General features: G+C 36.2%; 1 protein-coding gene across 1 annotated transcript in view; it reads right to left on the bottom strand.

The window, feature by feature from the left end:
* The window catches only part of LOC150081808 (SEC14-like protein 2), an 85,864-nt gene that overhangs the window by 48,100 nt on the left and 19,248 nt on the right, over window positions 1–18,516 (bottom strand). Inside the window, exons 4-5 of the mRNA XM_090379696.1 lie at window positions 18,063–18,106; window positions 3,529–3,591 (exon numbers count right to left, since the gene is read on the bottom strand). Coding sequence (XP_090235822.1) covers window positions 3,529–3,591; window positions 18,063–18,106 — 107 coding nt within the window. The remainder of the gene's footprint in view (window positions 1–3,528; window positions 3,592–18,062; window positions 18,107–18,516) is intronic.

Genomic DNA, 18,516 nt, shown 5'->3' with positions numbered 1-18,516 from the left:
TAAAAGATGCACTGCACGTTTTTCGGCACCGATGAAATCCGCCATTTTGTTGATGCTACTGCAGTGCTTCTGGTGGGAGAAGACACAACTGCTAATTGTTTGAAAAACTTCATTTATTGTGGTCTCTTTCTACAACACTATGGACATACGAAGTAGTTAGGCTACTTTGTAATAACCCTGTATAACGAATATAGTGATGTGTTTGCGATCAGCTTGGCAGGCATCGGACTCGTTGGACAGCGTTTGTGTAAAGAAAGTTCGGGAGTACTGCATGGATTTTTGATCATCCAGATATTTAATTATTAGCATAGTCACATAGGTGAAAATGATTTTCGTTTAACATAAGGAAGTACGTAAGAAATGTACCATCTTGAAGTTGTTGCTGAAGCTGTCGTTCCAATTCTAGTCATTTATCAGCGCCTACTTGTTGACGTTGTCAGTCATTAAATGTTATGTGGATTTAATATGCATATGCAGTTCATATTTTAAAATTCGTTAGGTGAATCTCGCACTATCTTGCTGCGATAAGCATGATTGGACCTTTGCAGACTTGCCGGAATGCAAAGTGAATTTTGTCAACATTTTCGTGTATTCTCGCAATTTGCTTTCTCTCCGTAGATTTCTGTTTCATAAAGCTTGACAAAATTTGTTTTCTTTGTGACGCAAAACGAACTTGGAAATATATTCTGAATTCTCTTTTGAATCGAAATAATAGGATTTGGAGATTAAATACTTTTTAGACGGCAAATGCTAGTTGCTCAGGACCGGTACCAGTGTTCAGGGGACCCTATTGCAAATATTAATGCTGGGGATATCCGGTCTTGTCGGAACAAAGGAATTTGCATTCTGTGGAGATGGTGGATTTGCACGCTGGTAGTCTTTTTCTCTCTCTCAAGCTAGCTTACATTTAACCCCACACAATCGGTTATCCTGTTTGTACAGTGGCTGTTAATGCTTGTTGCAGCACACAGGACCACGGTTTTGACACATGCTCCGAGATTACATGAATACCTTGAGCAAGTTTGAGTTGGATGGATTACTGGACTGTCTTGTGAATGTTGCACCATGTTGGGAGAGTTGCATCAGTGATATTAAGGTGGTGCTGACAACAATTGTTAGGAAAATACTTGAGTCCCTCGCACAGTTTCTGGAACTACTATACGAACTGAAGCATGGGACAATTATCGGGTCAATTTTCTGGAGGATATAGAGTCATAATTACCTTAATTTCAAGCATTGAAATGCAAAACTTAAAATGATCAGTATCGCAACACCATTAACAACTGATTGAGAAAGTTGGAATGCTTGCATTCTAGTGATTTTATTGCTCCTCGTGTCATCGCCAGTGTCAAAAAAAGAGCCCTGGCGTGATGAAATGGCACTGTATAGTTTTCAGTGATGAATCTTGACGACTCTGTTTGGGAGAGTATTTGCTGCCGAAGATAACCTCAGCGTCATGTAATACAGGTTGGTTTACGAGTGGTAATAAACACACAGCAAATTCTCAACTTTGAATAGCCGCTTAAATGAAAAAAAATATATATATAATAATAAATAAAAATAATTTAAAAAAAAAAACCCGTTTGTATCTGCCAGAGTACTTGGCGTAGTAGGGGATCTGACTGGGAAGTGGAAAGTTGTTTTCCCTATACGAGTATTAAAGAGTTTCATAATATAACGAATATATTTATTAGCGCAACCAAATATGTACTATATGTACTTCATTTTTAGCCTTGTTCTAATGGAGAAGAGGATGTATCAGTCATGCTGATCAGACCAGTTGGGACTCCATGTATAAGTGTGTGTGCGCGTTCACGGACCGATTTTCATGTTGTGCAAGGATGACGGAAAACAGGGTATGCCTTAAGGGGAGGAACCTTACTCCCTCTGCCTGTTCAACCAGGGTGGTTTATCTCCGATGAACAGGTCGCTAGAAATTCCTCCAGTGAACTAGGGAATTTGAACCGAGTTACAATAGTCAATGACGTTTCAACAACTATTCTATCAGAAACACACTTTCTTCCTTATATTTGCAACCACAAAAAAAAAACATAAGCGTAATTCGAATAACATAGAAGGTACGTTGTCTTTGATTTCCATTTGGAAATCGGCGAAAATTTTGCAGTTCGAGAATTATTTCCGAGGAATGGAATTTAAGGTTTGTTTATTAAAGTTCCCCTTCTTATTCTTCATAATCTCAATTGCCAGGACCTCCTTTTTTTAAGCAAATATATATATATATATATATATATATATATATATATATAATTATATTAATAATTTTTTTTTTTTTTTTTTTTTTTTTGAAAGCAAACAGATTTGATTTTTGTCTTTTTTATTTGCTTTTTTAGTCCAGCTTTCCGAACTAGTAGGATATGCTAATGAAGTCCTGTTTTTTTCTTTTCTCAACCTTCTTAATTTCGTAGCCTTTCTGAAACGAAGAGACAGACAGACAGAGAGAGAGAGACTCTGAAATGCAATAGGGAACTTGCAGTAAATGAAGGTCTTGGTTTCTTATTGGCTTCTGTTTAGGTGAGAAAAGTCCATTTATCCATCTTCAGGACGTTTTTGCCCTCTTTCCTTTGTGATTAATTATATAAGACATTCAGAGAATACTTCCAGGGCTTTGGCTTTTAAGAAGGTCATCCGTAAGGCATGTATTTTTTTATATTCATTATTGCAACACCACATACAAATAAGCAAACTATACGCGACACACACGCGTATGCACTTTTAAAATTCATAAGCTAATGAATTTTTTAAAACTTATTGTGTTCTAGGGTTCACACAATAAATTCTCTTCTCACAACTTTTCACACAATTGAATACAATTTGATAGGGCGGTTTTACCAGTGTTCTAAGCGGCTATCTTCTGTGGAAAATCCAAGCAAATAGGTCGATTAAAGGTCCACATGACGTTTCTGCTAACGAAAATTCGCCCCCTCCCCACATCGCCTGCAGATTAGGTTGAGTGCGATTGAAGAAATGAAGACAGAAATGTTGGGCTGCCTGTTCTGTTCTTTTCAGCAGTTCTAACTCCATTCTGCTTGTTATTCAAAAATATACCCATAAACTTCAGTTTCGCTCGTGCAATGAATTTAATAACGCAGTTTAATGGTTATTATCAAGAGGTTCCCTAAAGCAGCTCGAATCAGTACTTGGAAGGTCTCCCCAGTTTTGGGAACGGTGTATTGAGTCGGAGAGGAAGTAGTTTGAATCGTTATATAAGCAAGTCTCGTACTGTCTCATTACTTTCAAAGCGCCTGTCATATGTTCGTGCACCTAGTTTTGTATAGAAAAAGTGGCCGAGCTACTTTTTTTATTGAAAGACAATAATATGTTCGTGTAGCAATGTCTGAAGGTGCTGGTAGGCTTTGATCGAGGAAAGATTATTAAAATACGAGAATACATTTAATGGAAAATATGGAAAATTTTTATGATTGCGAAATCATAAATATAATCAAATACGCAATCCCATGTTAAACAGATAAATGCATAGTGGTGGAACCATACACTGCTGCACCTTACCTCTGGTACTTCAAAGTCGGTTAAAATACTGTCTGCTCCGATTTGCTTTCTCCATTGAAGACTCTGAAATATAAACAGAAGTTTGTTTAGCATAGCACATTGAACTTGATAGTTATTTGATCATATTCATTACAGAGCTAACGAAAAGAAACTGAAATTGGAAGTTGTTTGTTTATTTATTTAGTACGCAATTCCACCGTGTACTTTAGAATATAATTGAACAGTGGTCGTGTATCTGTTGAGATTCTGGGAAACATCCAGTTAGTGGCAAACGTTGTCTATTAAAAGAAAGTGTACATTTTCAGTCTCGATCGTGTTCGTTTCCTCCTAAGAACAGAGAACCTGGATAATTTTCATTACGAAACGTGTAGATTTGGATACTGAAAGAATTCCTGCATTCCTCTTCCATCGCGTTTGTCAATAGGATGATTTTTTCGAGTTTTTCATCCGGTGCAGCTACAAATCAGACACGCACACATGCAATTATACATATAATATGAGATAATGAACACAATCTAATTTCGTACGAACCAAAGTACGTATTATGACCAAAGTACGCGATGTGTTAAGAAACTGCCGTTTTGCAATTTGAATGAATTCCGGTGAACTGTTTCCGCTCGAAACCTAGGCTGGCCACAAAACAAACCTCGTTTTAGAGAATTTCTGTGACTGTACCAACAGTTGTTAACTGTCCAGCATGCAAGAGATTCAAGACTAGTTTTATCCGTGGTTGTGGACTGTACTGTTCAGTTGTATTTTTCAGCAGTTGTATTTTTCAGCAGCATTGGAAAAAATGAACAGAGTGAAAGAGGAATAAAACCATGCGGATGTTAATGTGCACCAGAATGAAAAGATTTTTATCTGCAAAACAAACGGCGACGACCTGTTTTTCTTTATATAATATAAAGGGCAGAGCGCAATATGAGAAAAAGCAAATGATGCCTACCACAACTACTTTGTAGTTTCTTAAGAGTTATCTATGGTGTATCTAAACACCGATATTATATATAGATACCAAACTCTTAAAGTATTATGCCTTGTGCATTTATTTATTTAAAATATTCACATCTACACCTCTTGGCATCTCTCATATTGTGCGATTAACTTCACAACTGGGTCGTCATGTCTGCAATACCAGGGTACCTGCCCACCCACTGATGATCGGCCAATAGCCGTGAAACAGTGCTGTCTGGGTGGTGGTACTCAACCGAGAATAAGTAACAATAGTCTTCGCTATTAGTGAAGCGTTACTTATTCGAAGTAGTGCAATATCATGGCAACTCGTCGTGAAGGCAGAGCACAATATGAGAAAAAGCAAATGATGCCTACCACAACTACTTTGTAGTTTCTTAAGAGTTATCTATGGTGTATCTAAACACCGATATTATATATAAAAAACAACCTACAGTAGTTTACCCGTCTTGGTACACAAAACCAAGCAGATTTTGCGTATTGTTCTTTGGAATACTGTATTTGCATTTACGTTAAGAATTTTAAGGAATTTATATGCGTGTGAAAGTTCAAATCCCAGAAATACACAAATAAAAATTCTAAAATTAACATATATACGAAAAACTGTTTTCGCATAACCTGTATCATTGGCTTTAAGCGTATTTATTTTATTTTTAACTTTCTTTTGAAAATGCTTTTACCAAATTGAACAAAGGTAACCTATCTTTTACTCTTAAATAATTCTTAATCATTACTGAATTTTTTAAGTGTGGAAACTTAATAATATCAATCATGGCATTATTATTCTTAATCTTGCACTCACTCATTATTCATCTCACTCGCTTAGAACGTATTTTCGAAGTACATTTTGCCTTTTTAAAATGCTATACTATAGTACAAGCATAGCACAGTTGTTGTTGTTATTATACAGAGAACAATAACTTAACTTTTTCCTTTCTTATCGTTGTTATTATTATAATACAGAAAATACTATTACAAGACCGGAATTCTACAACATAATCGTTTCTGGTAAACTTTCGAAAATTGTAAGTTAATGTGGTAAATCAGATTTGGGGATAAATTGTCAATTTTTTTCCATACACGCACGACCTTAAATTAACGCTTAATTCTACATCAGTGGATAAAGAGGGGGGGTTGAAACTACGGTACAAATCTGCGAAGGAACGTATTGCACTTCGATAAATCTTCGTTGTAGCTTGCGAAAAAGTACTCGTGCGTTGTTTTGTATTCGGTTATTGTCTGTTATGAGGAAAATTCTTCATAAAGAAACAGTTCTTCGAAAAGCAGTTCCTCGAATAGAACCTGCCGGTAAGTTCGTGCAGGCAGCAGTTGGCAGATTTATCTCTAAACACACACACACACACACAGTGCACTCCAAGGGCTTCCGATTCAGGTAGAGCCACAAACTCTAAATTAAAGTCCTTACAATATGAGAAAATTTACTGCGTATTTTAAGAAGTAATGACACGTAACGCCACGTAAATTTGAGTTTCCGTTGTTAATTTATTGCGTACCTGAATAATTCGGTTCATTCTGAACATTTTCAGAGTACAGAAGTTACGTGGACAAGCAAATCGGTATCAAGACCTATATATCCGGTTCGAAACATCGTGAACAAAATGGCTGGGCTGCTTAGTAGTCTTCGTTGTCAGAAGTCCTGAGCTGGATATCATCATTCTTCTCTTTCTTGGTGATCCCCTTCTACTTTTGTCTCTCTCTCTCTCTCTCTCTCTCTCTCTCTCTCTCTCTCTCTCTCTCTCTCTCTCTCTCTCTCAGGGTAACTCGGGAGCTTTTTTTTTTTTTTTTTTTTTTTTTTTTCCTGGTGCAGCATAAGCCTCAGGCTTCCTTGCATCATATGGCTATTAATAATAATAATAATAATAATAAGTCCAGTACACAATACAAGTTGTAACTCACATTCACACAAAGTACTATTTTTCAGTTCGTTTATATTTCTACAAGAGAAAAATTACTCTGTAGATTTTATACTTCGTATTTATTAAATTTTCACAAATTGCGATTACAATCTCATATGTTTTTCACGCATTAAAAACATTCCTTTACATATACTCGTACTTTGTGCATCTTTGAGAGGGAGTGAAGAAGCAGCAGATCGGTTTTAATACTGTATGTGAATAATAACCAACTAACCATTTAATACTGTACGTAATAAATGTTTTAATACCGTATCATAACGAGCTAAGCATTGTTTACTAATGCTAATTTTATAAAATCGTATTTGATTTTTATCATACGCATAAAAGTCAAATAGGAAGTGAATTTTCCTCCCGGAAACTCGAGTTTTCGCCCGGGAAACAGCAAATTGACCACATATTTGCAAACATATTACATACGATGCAACGTGGCCTACGTTGCTGATGCGCCTAAAACCGTACAACAACAGATTCCACAATATGAAATCGATGCACTAAGTAAGAAACCCATTTTTCTCACAGCTACGTCCAGAAAGGCTCGCTCGACATGTACGACGTTTTATGACAGGCGCCTAAATCTTTCGTAGATTAACGCCCCTTTCTCAAAACCTAATTTTCATTAGTAAATAACTTGCGCATAGTTACACTTTGGAGGACTTCCTCACCAGCTGAAGGATAGCAACTTTGCTTCACAGTAAAACCGATCTCATCGGCCTCAGCAGTTGAAAAAGAGTCCTTTTAACAAAGCACATCTTTTTCACCGATGATTACATCACCTTGTGTAAGCAACTAGATTTATCATCCTTGAGTGGAATGAGGCTATACAGCAGCCATGATATTATAATTTTGACATTTTCTTGTTGATATCTTTTATTTCCCTTTCCTAATGCTTGAATTGAGTCATACTTGATATTTCGTCGCTTTATTCAAAGTGAATCTCGAACAGAAAATGGATCATTATATTGAAAGAAAAAGCCCTTAATAAAATCGATGGAGTTTCGCATGGATATATGACACGATTTTGCCACATATAGTCATTATATTAGGCAATTTTATTGTATATCCTTTATAAGGTGTTGTCCTCCTCGTGAGCGTGTTATTTGATTGAATGAATATCAGTTCTTTCCATACTGCTGAATCACTGGTGTCTGCATGAAATGCACGCAGTCTTTCCCTGATCTGTTTTTCATTAACTCGGCAAAATGTACCACAGAAATAAAATGCAAGGTGGGAGTTATGTGACAGGAAATTAAAATGATCGAAAATCAATTCAGTTCACGGTTTCTTACGTCACGATTCAAATTAAGCAACTCGAAACATCAAATAAGAGCACACCTGCCTTAACAATATTGAGAAGAGTGATAAAAGAAAAGCTTGAAAAAGAAGAGTGATATTTCTTTTGAGAAAAATTATTTATTCAAATGATTTTCAGTGCATGTAGTCATGAATTTAAATGTCATAACTCTTTGAGGCTGCGAACCCTTATATATATATATATATGTATACTGACGGACAGTTTATAGGTATCAAAAAATAATAACCGAAGTTCTCAGGTGAAAAGTCTGATTGGACTAACTAACAGAGCTCTAAGTAAAAGAATTAGAAAAACAAAGTTTCCCTGGTCATCAGCACGATTCATTCTCCAATCTCAATGATTGTCACAACTTATTATCAACTAAGCCACGAGGGCCCTGCTTTAATAGAAACCAGCAAAATCTTAAAGGATCAAGTCAAAAATTCTCTCTTTCTCTCATGTAGTTCTTTGCATACTCTGGGAAGAATTGAAAATGTCATTTTCCGGGAAAAATTATTTATTGGTTGCCGTATTACTATTCCTTCTGTTAAATATAAACAATTTTCTTCATTTTTCCTTTTTAAATGATCAGGCACCTTTCTGATCAGTATGCACGCAGCATCATTCAAAATTATCTGGGTAACCTTGAACACAGTCCAAATGTCAATTGGGTAAAAGTATAAATGGGAATGGAGGAAGAGTTTTTAGACATTTTGCAACCTTCATTTTAGTCTGTCCTGGTGCCGACCAAACTTTTTCCTGTGGGATTTCCAAGCTTCCAGTTTCAAGAAAGCACAATTAGTGCATCATATATGAGCAGCCCACATCTTGTCCCAATCATATTATTTTACAAAGTGCATGTTACAAAAGCTATTGGGAGAAAAATCGCTGACGTAACATTGCATTTTAAATGAGCGAAAAACGTTTTTATTTTTGTTCAGTGTTCTTGATACACATGAGAATAGTTTATCTTGCTTACATAAAAATTAAAATACATTCTGACCAATTTTTATGACAGATATTACAAGGGTTTTCTTTTTTCAATTTCCATCAAATGACATTACGAAAGAAAACACAAGGGAGCGAGTCAAAAATTAGAGTAACAGATTTAATAAATAAAATACAATATGCAAAAAAAAAATATATATATATATATATATATATATATATAACAAGTGTTATAACCCGTGAAATCTGGCACGTCTTACAAATGCAAAAAGAGTGACACTTCTTTCTTTATGAAGTGTCTATAGGACTATCTTGTCCATTAAACTATTTTAGTGGACAGCCCGATTTAAATTTCTTAGGTAAACTAATGATTTTTAATCTAACTAGTTGTTTGCACAATTTCAAACGGATGATTCACCAACAGGTTAACAATTTGTTCAAAAGATGAGACTGCTAGTCTGATTCACGTAGTAGTAGTAGTGGCATGTGATGCAAGAAAGCAAGTGTATGAGCTTATGCAGCATCAGCCAAAAAAAAAAAAAAAAAAAAATCACACCATTCCCTCCAAATGCCTGACCAGTTCCTCCTTAGATTTATTCAACCTATCAACTTCCACAACGACAGATGGAAGTTTGTTCCAGCAATCAACCACCCGCTGGCTAAAGGCAAATTTCCGCACATCTATTCTACATCTGTCCTTTCTTAATTTGAATTTATGCCCCCTTAAGTTCGTAATCTGAACAAGTGGAAGGATCCCATCAGAATTCAGCGTGCTCAACCCATTCAAGGCCTTATACACCTCAATCAGATCACCGCGCAGGTGCCTAGTCTCCAGCCACTGCAATTTGCAGAACTTAAGCCTCTATTGATAAGAGGATCCCTTCATTCTCCTCACCAATCTTGTTGCCCTTCTCTGTACACGCTCAAGCAAATATACATCCTTCCTAAAATGAGGCCTCCAGACCTGTACGCAGTACTCAAGGCGTGGCCTGACCATTGCCTTATACATAGGGATAATCACCTCCTTTTTCCTGCTAGCAAAATTCCTATATATCATTGACAAAACCCCATGACCTACCCTGGCAGCCTGTCTGCATTGCTCAGAAAACTTCATATCTGCCTGCACAATTACTCCCAGGTCTTTTTCATTTTCTACGACCTTAAGTGTAGTACCACACAGTTGGTACGTTTCTCTGGGGTTATTCTACCCATATGCAGCACTTTGCATTTGTCAAGGTTAAACTTCAGTTGCCACTTCTTAGCCCATCTGCCCAAATTATCCAGATCCTGTTGCAGTAGCACACTGCCATTACTGTGATTAACAACCCTGACAACCTTTGTATCATCTGCAAACTTCGACATTAAGCCTGATATACCTTCATCAATATCATTGATAAATATACAAAACAACAGTGGACCTAACACCGAACCCTGTGGGACCCCACTAATAACATTAGTCCAAGAAGAGCAGCACCCATTGATTACCACCCTCTGTCTTCTCCCACTTAACCATCCTTTTATCCATTGTAGCAACTTACCCTTAATACCATTCTGCTCCAATTTGTACAATAGTCTTCCATGCGCAACAGTGTCAAAAGCTTTCCTGAAATCCAAATATATGATATCAAAATTATTTTTTGCATCCAGTTCCTTTGTAACCACATCATAATATCCTATCAAATTTGTCAGACAAGACTTTTCCTTAACAAACCCATGCTCTGTCTGAATTATTGCTGCAGTCTTGTCTAGATGATCCTGCAATGCATCTTTAACCAGTGACTCCATTATTTTACCAGGAACAGAAGTTAAACTAACTGGTCTGTAATTACTCGTGTCACCCTTCGATCCTCCTTTGTGAATTGGGTATACATTTGCACATCTCCAGTCCGTGGGAACCTCCCCTGAGTCCAAGGATGCTCTCATAATTATGGCTAAGGGTTTGCTTAGTTGCTTTGCCGCCTCATTTAATATAACTAGATAGATCCCATCCACCCCAGGTGTTTTTCTTACGTTAACTTCAACAATTTCTCTTCCACTTTGCTCTCAGTTATTACAAAATCATTAAGTATCCTGCTGCAATTTGATAAAATTCTGTCATTTTCAAACCATAATAATTCCTCACGTGTGAATGTAGATGCAAAATACTCATTCAGTTTGTTTACTATCTGAGCAGGATCATCAACAGTCGAACCATCGATGTCAAGTGGACCACTCTGATTCATCCCCTTCCTTTTAGAGTTTATATAAGTAAAGAAATCCTTGCTGTTTTTCTTAGCACCTTTTGCCAAGGATTTCTCGTAATCTGCCTTCGCCTGCTGAACCTCCTTTGTGACCTGATTACAGATTAACTTATATCTGCCATAGACTTCTGAGTCGCTTGATAATTTAAATGCATCCCATGCATTTTTCTTCTCTGTTACGAGTCTCATTAGTTCATTTGACAACGATGTTCATTAGTTCATTTATAAAAAAAATGAACGTGCTAGAGACCACTCACTAGCGCGCGAAGCAGGCTAGCAGTCTGCTTCATGTGGTCTCTAGTGACAAAACAGTTGCAGATAAGTTGTTTGATGTGAGTTGTTGCGCAGTATACGAAATCAAAGTTTTTAAAGTTGAAATATAGCTAAAGCTATCTGAGAGTAATGCAATACCAGGAAAACTCGTAATAAAGGCAAGTTTGTTCTGCTGATAGAATGAAAAGACAAGAGAGTCATTACAAATGTTTACAGTTGTAAATAATTCAGTTTTGTTTCTGCTTAATATTTATTGAAATGTGCTCCTCTATAACTAAGTATACTTTTCTGAAATCCGGCACCTCTCAATTCCGGGTGATGTCAGATTATAAAGAGTTTACTGTATTTTTGAACTCGCATCTTTTCAGAAGTCTCAGACAAAAAAAAAAAAGTTTGATTTGTTAATAGCCACTCGCATATCATCATCTTCGGTTTGAAAGGTATCTATAATTGCTCCGCGTGACTCGAACAAATGGAAATTCAAGGAGGCTGACTTTAGAACTTTCTGGCAGTGTGGATATCCTAATAGTCGATGGGTTATGTTTTTCATCATTTTGGGCTATATTTTTCATTGTTTTGAAACAGTAGCACCACTTTTGAAAAGATTTTCTTTGGGTGACAGTCTTTAAGAATGTTCCAATAAAATCAGACATTAATACTATTGTTTCACCTCATTTATAAAAAAATGAACTACTTAATGACCCTGCAGAGTTCAAAATATTCATTAAAAGCTTTCCAACAGATAGTAGAGGTTTGAGTATTTTTGGGCATTGTTGATTCTTGATGTCCCAAATTTGCATTTATACTTTCTGGTTCGAAATCCTGACTCCAGATCTCAACAGGTACTTTTTTTTTACGAGAGTAGTCCTTATTGGACATCATGAATTTTTTTTTTCAGCAACCACTCGATTTTTGCGATTCTGTAGAAGTTGATATAGACCCCAAAATTTATTGAAATTTAACCGCTCATGAATAATAGCAACTACATTTACATGACTAGTCCCATGATTTTGACAATTTCATCAGTTTTTTTTTGGGGGGGGGTCTGTTTCCGCGAATTAATATTTTCACTTAATTTAAGGTTAATATCATCATCATCAGCCATTTTTAATCCACTGCAGGATGAAGGCCTCTCCAGTAACTTTCCAGTTCCTTGTTTTGTGCAATGGCCATTCATTTACTGTCCACAAACTCTTGAATTTCATCTGTCCATTTCGATTGTTGTCATCAGGTTTTCTTTTAGATCCTCTTGAGTACCATTTCTGTTATTTTCTTAGTCCACCTGTCATCATATCTTCGAGCTATGTGTCCTGCCCAAGTCCATTTCAGTTCTTTAGTTTTGATAAGATTGTTCTTTACTTGAGTCTGCTGCCAAATCCATGTGTTTCTCTTATCTAGCAGTCTAATTCCTAATATAATTCGTTCCATTCTTCGCTGTATAGTTCTCAGCTTCTCTTCCATTCTTTTTGTGAGTGCCCAAGTTTCACTTCCATAAGTCATGGTGGGAGTATACATTGGTTCATTATTTTACGTTTCAGACAAACCGGGATATTGCTCTTCAGTATGTGACTATATTTCCTGAATGCTATCCATCCAAAATTTATTCTTCTCTTGACTTCCAGCCATTTATCATTATTACAGCTAATAACTTGTCCCAGATAAGTATGACTCCACCTTTTCAATTACTGCTCCTTCAATCATTATTTCCCTTTCTGTGGCATACTTGTTCATCATTACTTTTGTTTTAGCCATATTCATCTTTAGTCCAAAATCCTTACTAGCTGTGCATAACTGAATAAGATTTCCCTCTAATTCTTTGGGATCGTGGCTTATGACCACAATGCCATCTGCAAATCGTAAATGGTTTAGGTACTCTCCGTTCACATTGACTCCTTTCTGCGACCAGTCTAATCTTCTGAAAGCTTCCTCAAGGGCAGCAGTAAACAACTTCGGAGATATTGTTTCCTTTCTCAATTTTAAATTTCCTACTGTCTTTGTCTACTCTAATAAGGGAGGTAGCGTTCTCATATATTTTCTTCAAAATAATAATGTTAAAATTAGACTACATTCATCATGTTTATATTTGTCCGACCACTCTTAAACTGTATCCATTTCTATAGTTTTTAATGATACTCAGATCTATATTGTTTATTTTCTGTGGATTTCATTAACTTTTACATCATAAAAAAGAATTACATTGTTATTCAGTGTGAGTGAGTGAGACCGTTTGAAAATATTCAATTTGTCTCAAACCTAGCTCTACCAAATATGCCTTCATAAAATGGATTCGGGTAAGTTTGCCAACGAGTTGATTTTAAGAAAATAAGATATTTTTCTTCCAACTATAAGCGGTCTTGGTGGTAGGTATTTTGTGCGCACCTGCTATGCCATTCTGCAGAGTAGTCTTCTGTGGTTTTAAAGGCTAAATTCCGAGCATTAGCAAATTTCGTAGATTCAATTTGAAACTCAGATAAAATTTAAGTTTTTTGCTGCTTCCAATACAATGGACAATCTTTGTTGCATTCTCTATTGATCTAGCTCATGGATGCGACGCCATTTTCGTTGAGAGTTCGTCGAACTTCGTCATTTTGAAAAATTTCTTCTTTAGAAGATGCAACATAAAAAAAAATATATCGACTCAATCAAAACTTTGTGGTTAAGTTCATACCGAGCGGTTGGTCAAATATTAAAAAAAATTTGAAGTACTGAAGGAATTATTTTTTTTAAGAAGAAGAAGACGAAAATCCGTTTAAATTCGTCAAGTGTGGAGGCTATACTTGAAGAAAAACAGAGCTATAATGATTTCAAAAAAGGACAAGCCGAATGGTGAAGGGTATTGATTGATGTCCATATGAAGAACGGCTTAGTCGGTGCTAAAGCTTGACAACTAGACATCTTACGGGAAACTGATAGAGGTACGTAATAGCCTAAAGGGAATCAGTAAAGTGAACGAGGGAGGTATGCTTTCACTAGCAAAAGGGTGAAGAACAGGGGACACAAATGCAAAATTTTGGGGAGTAACAGAAGGCTCGATCTCATGAAGTTTACTTTTGGGCAGCGTGTTGTAGACCATTGGGATGAATACCCGCAACGGTGGCATTGGTGAAAAGAAGTTCAAAAAATAGCGTAAATGAGGGTATTAACACCATGAATGTAAATACACTGGTCATCATCATCATCATCATCACTATGTAGGTATATTGCATTCCACTAAAACGAGATTTATTTACAAACACGGAATATAACGAGAAGCCACAGGGTTAAGATTCACAATAAAGGAGGCTGTATATATTTGTAAATAGTTATCCCCAAGGGCACGTACAGGTCTCATGCAGCAGTGCTTAGCACACGCTTCTTGATTAGACTGGGGTTCGAGCCCGTCACCACCAAATACGGAGGATGCGGAAAGGTCAGGGAATGACCGCCGTATATCCCGGAGCAATATGGCCTTAGTTGCTAATGCTCCTAAAAACGAAATAACAAATAACAGGTCTCATGCCTTAGAAAAGCGTTGCCGGTCCACCCTGCGGATAACATGATTAATTTTAATATCTATCATTTCAATTTATTTCTATTATTTCTCATTTTTAGCTTAATTTAATGCATTAAACATAAATATAAAAAACGATATCATATTGTATCTGCTTCCTACAATAATACGAGCAAAAATATACAATTTTCCCAAGCTTTAAATTATAATTTAACATTCAGCCAACTCTCAGCAATGCAGAGCATTAGATTTTGCCTACGGCAAGGTAAACTATCACGCCAACGGATAATACCTGATACGTCTGTGCAATAATTAGTACTACAAACATAAAACCTAAAGAAGGTGGGAAAATTGAACATTTTCAGGCTGACCACCACCACAGGATATGGATTTAAAATCAAGTACATAACTTTAAATATTCCCTCATTATTCCAAATTATTCGCCAAGTAATTACCTAAAGTTAACCTAGCAAAACTGGTATAGAGATTACAGAAATGGGTATGTATAATACATTCCTCTAGTATGGCTATAACTTTCGCTAATTTCTCCAGTATTTTCTAATTCTCCAATTTTCTCTACAAGTCTCTAACCTTCTTTAAATTTACATTAATTTTGTTGTTTTTATATGTATCTATGTTATATATTTATATATAAGGGCTAGATTTTAATAAATATATATATATATATATATATAATACTTATGGAGGTCTAAAGAATCCGTTTTTCATTATAACAATCAATCTTATTTTAAAATTTTATATTTGAAGATTCATTGCCCGAGGCATAATATGATATGGGTTTAAATTAACTATATAATATCGGTGTAGATTCACCATAGTTTACCCATAAATTAAACTACGTACGTAGTGTGAAGACATCGTATTCATGTATGTTTGTTTCGGGGATTAGTTTTGAAACAAAGATTTCTTTCTTTTGCAACAGGTTTAAGATTGTTATTCCTGTCACATCAATTTCTTTGTTATATATGAAGGATTTTTCCTCTTACAGTAAATAGAATTGCTTTTCCTGGTGTGAAATCGAATGCTTACCTAACAACAAGGAACAAATTTTTATATCCAACAGTGTTCTACCTTCTTTATGCTTTCTTTTATTATCCAAAAGAAGACATTATGAATATATATGGATTTCAAAGGGATTCTGCTACCGGAAAAAAAGTTGAAAAACGTTGACGGTAGATACTTCACCTATTATTGTTTTTTTTTTTACGTTGCGCAGAAGCAAAAATGGCCATGAGAAGTCAGCGTAATGTCTGTAAATTGCATTATTCTGTGGTTGCTTTCCCCGAGTGAAAAAGCTGAAAGAGTAATTCGCCACAGACTGCAAAAACTCTACAAAAAGTACTCTCATCTAGATGAGATTCGACCATTTGCAGACGAACTACTGCGATCTTTACCACTCTGTCAGCCATGAGAACTTGATACTTCAGTGATTGAAGTGATCTACTCCTTTTTAAACTGTTATAGATGTCATTTCTAATTGATTAATTTCCCATGGTTTATGTGAATTCACCATGAGTTATTTCTCATCAGAAATAACTTTACGAGAAACTACATCGCTACAGGAAGGGACGATGTGAGATGTCCTTTGGTGGAAACAGCAGTTGTTTATCCTTACGCTCAGACATTATAATTGAATATTATGATAATAAATTAAAATTGATGCTAGAAGACATGTAGCGTGTTATCTATGATTTATAGGTCCTTTGAGGCGAATGTCTTTGTCTATTTGTATAAGACAAAGGAGACCACATCTATAAAAGTGTTTCTAGAGCAAATTCAAAGAAGTGCACCAGACTAGTGAGGGAGAGCGTATCGATGACCATATGGGGAATGGAAACGTGGAATTAAAGCTTGGTTAACCATCTTGGTGGTGGTGGGGTGACATTATTGAGATGTACTAAGAAACGAAGGGGATCATGACCTCGTATAGGAAGGCGTATTCTCATCGGCAGGAGATAACAACCAGATAACAAAATTTTTCAATCCTAGGGGGTCATTTGTCGCCAGCCGGGTTTTCACCCATATGCCACTTGGTTCTCATTCGTGTATTCTTTTTCTACCAGTCTAATAGGTTATATCAACACAAAGACCAACTGGTCAATTCAAAAAAAAAAAAAAAAAAACAAACGTTATATCAATAGTTTCGACCATTTGGCCTCGTGGTGGGGACGGGCCAATCATATCCCACACCTCGAGTTACCGTCCCCACCACGAGGAGCTAGGTCGCTACTACTAGCTGAGCATCGCCCTACTTCTCACGTAAGCGACTTTTGCGAAATAACAAACTATTTCGGTCTGTAAACAATTCCTTTGAATTAAAAGGAGAGAGAGAGTGAGCGTCTCTCGCTCTAATGTCCTCATAAAACGGACATTCAAGCACCACGTGGTGGCCGGTCTCCAGCACCCCGAAAGCACATAGCTCCGTCGGGGACAACCCCAACCGAAACAACCTTGACTTCGAGACATCCTAGGGGGTAGCAGAAGGCACAATCTCGTGAAGATCACCTTCTGGTGGCATTTTGTAGATCACTGGATTACTTGTCGAAGATGGAGTGTGGTAAAGCTTGAAGTGGAATTGGGTAATATCTTTTTTTTTGGTGATTGTAAAAGGATAAATGAATGATTGGGATTTTTTTTTATTTTTTGGCAATTTGGAAGGAGGGCGTGTGGATCATTCCGATAACGGTTGATTTATGTTTCCTTCCCTTACCTCACTTTCTAGCACACTCGAATAGTATATACCAGTGGGTGTTAAGCTTTTCGCAACAAAAACATGATAAAAACTTATTTCTGTAATAAAGACAATTTTCAGTTTGTTTATGAGAACAAAAGCACAAAAACGCACTACTCTGAAGTAACTGACAATTTGCAGGTGTGCCTTAAAGGTTTCAACTCCTCGAATGTTTTCTCGTATTTTATAACCAGGAAGTATTATTTGAATAAACGACTGTAATAATAGACTGACAGCAGTGTACGTTTTATGGTAACATAAGCTGACATTAAAGTATTGAAAACAAAAGTGCAACAGTTTTCGAAATGATACGTCTATTGTAAAAAGAAAACAAAAGGTGGCTCAAGGGCACTCGTTAGGCTTCCCAATCCATATTGTGAGCATGGGGTGGGCAAAACTAGATATGACTTTGAGAAGCCTTTTTTCTCTTTGCTATTGAAATAAATATTAACCTAATTGTATTATATTTTAACCTTTATCGTTTTAATTAATAAACAAATATAAATACACTATGTTTAACTTAGTATCAGAAGTTAATTATCCAAACAACGATATAAATAGGATACGCCTATTTTACATCAAATTATCTCATTAATAATACAGGCTAATAGTAAGTAAGTAGGCTACTTACCTTCCTTAGCATTACTTCTGCTTTGGAAATATCAAAGTCACGAGCTGAAATTACAATGAACTTTTTTGATATATTGAAATTTGATACAACTCTTTGATGCATATATGCAAACATTAGACACAGGAATTGCTAGATAAACAGTAAAGTAACACTATTATAATGCGGAGAAATATAGCAACATTTACCAATCGGTAAATGCAAATATTAAAACCGGTTGAATGGCAGAAGAGAGTGGTAATCAAGGAGCACACTTCTTGGACTAATGTTATTAGAGTCCCCAAGGAATCATTGATTAGCCCATTGTTGCTTTCTGTATTTATTAATGATATTGACGAAGGAATATCAGGCTTAATGTCTAAGTTTGCAGATGATGCTAAGTTTAGCAGCGTGGTTAATGACAGTAATCAAGGTAAGCTACTGTTTACCTTGATTGTGCATAACAAAGATAATTTCT

This window comes from Mastigoproctus giganteus, chromosome 8 (assembly GCF_048544385.1).
Source record: "Mastigoproctus giganteus isolate SK-2022 chromosome 8, ASM4854438v1, whole genome shotgun sequence".
In the NCBI taxonomy this organism is placed as follows: domain Eukaryota; kingdom Metazoa; phylum Arthropoda; class Arachnida; order Uropygi; family Thelyphonidae; genus Mastigoproctus; species Mastigoproctus giganteus.
This window is presented reverse-complemented; position numbering and strand designations above follow the sequence as displayed.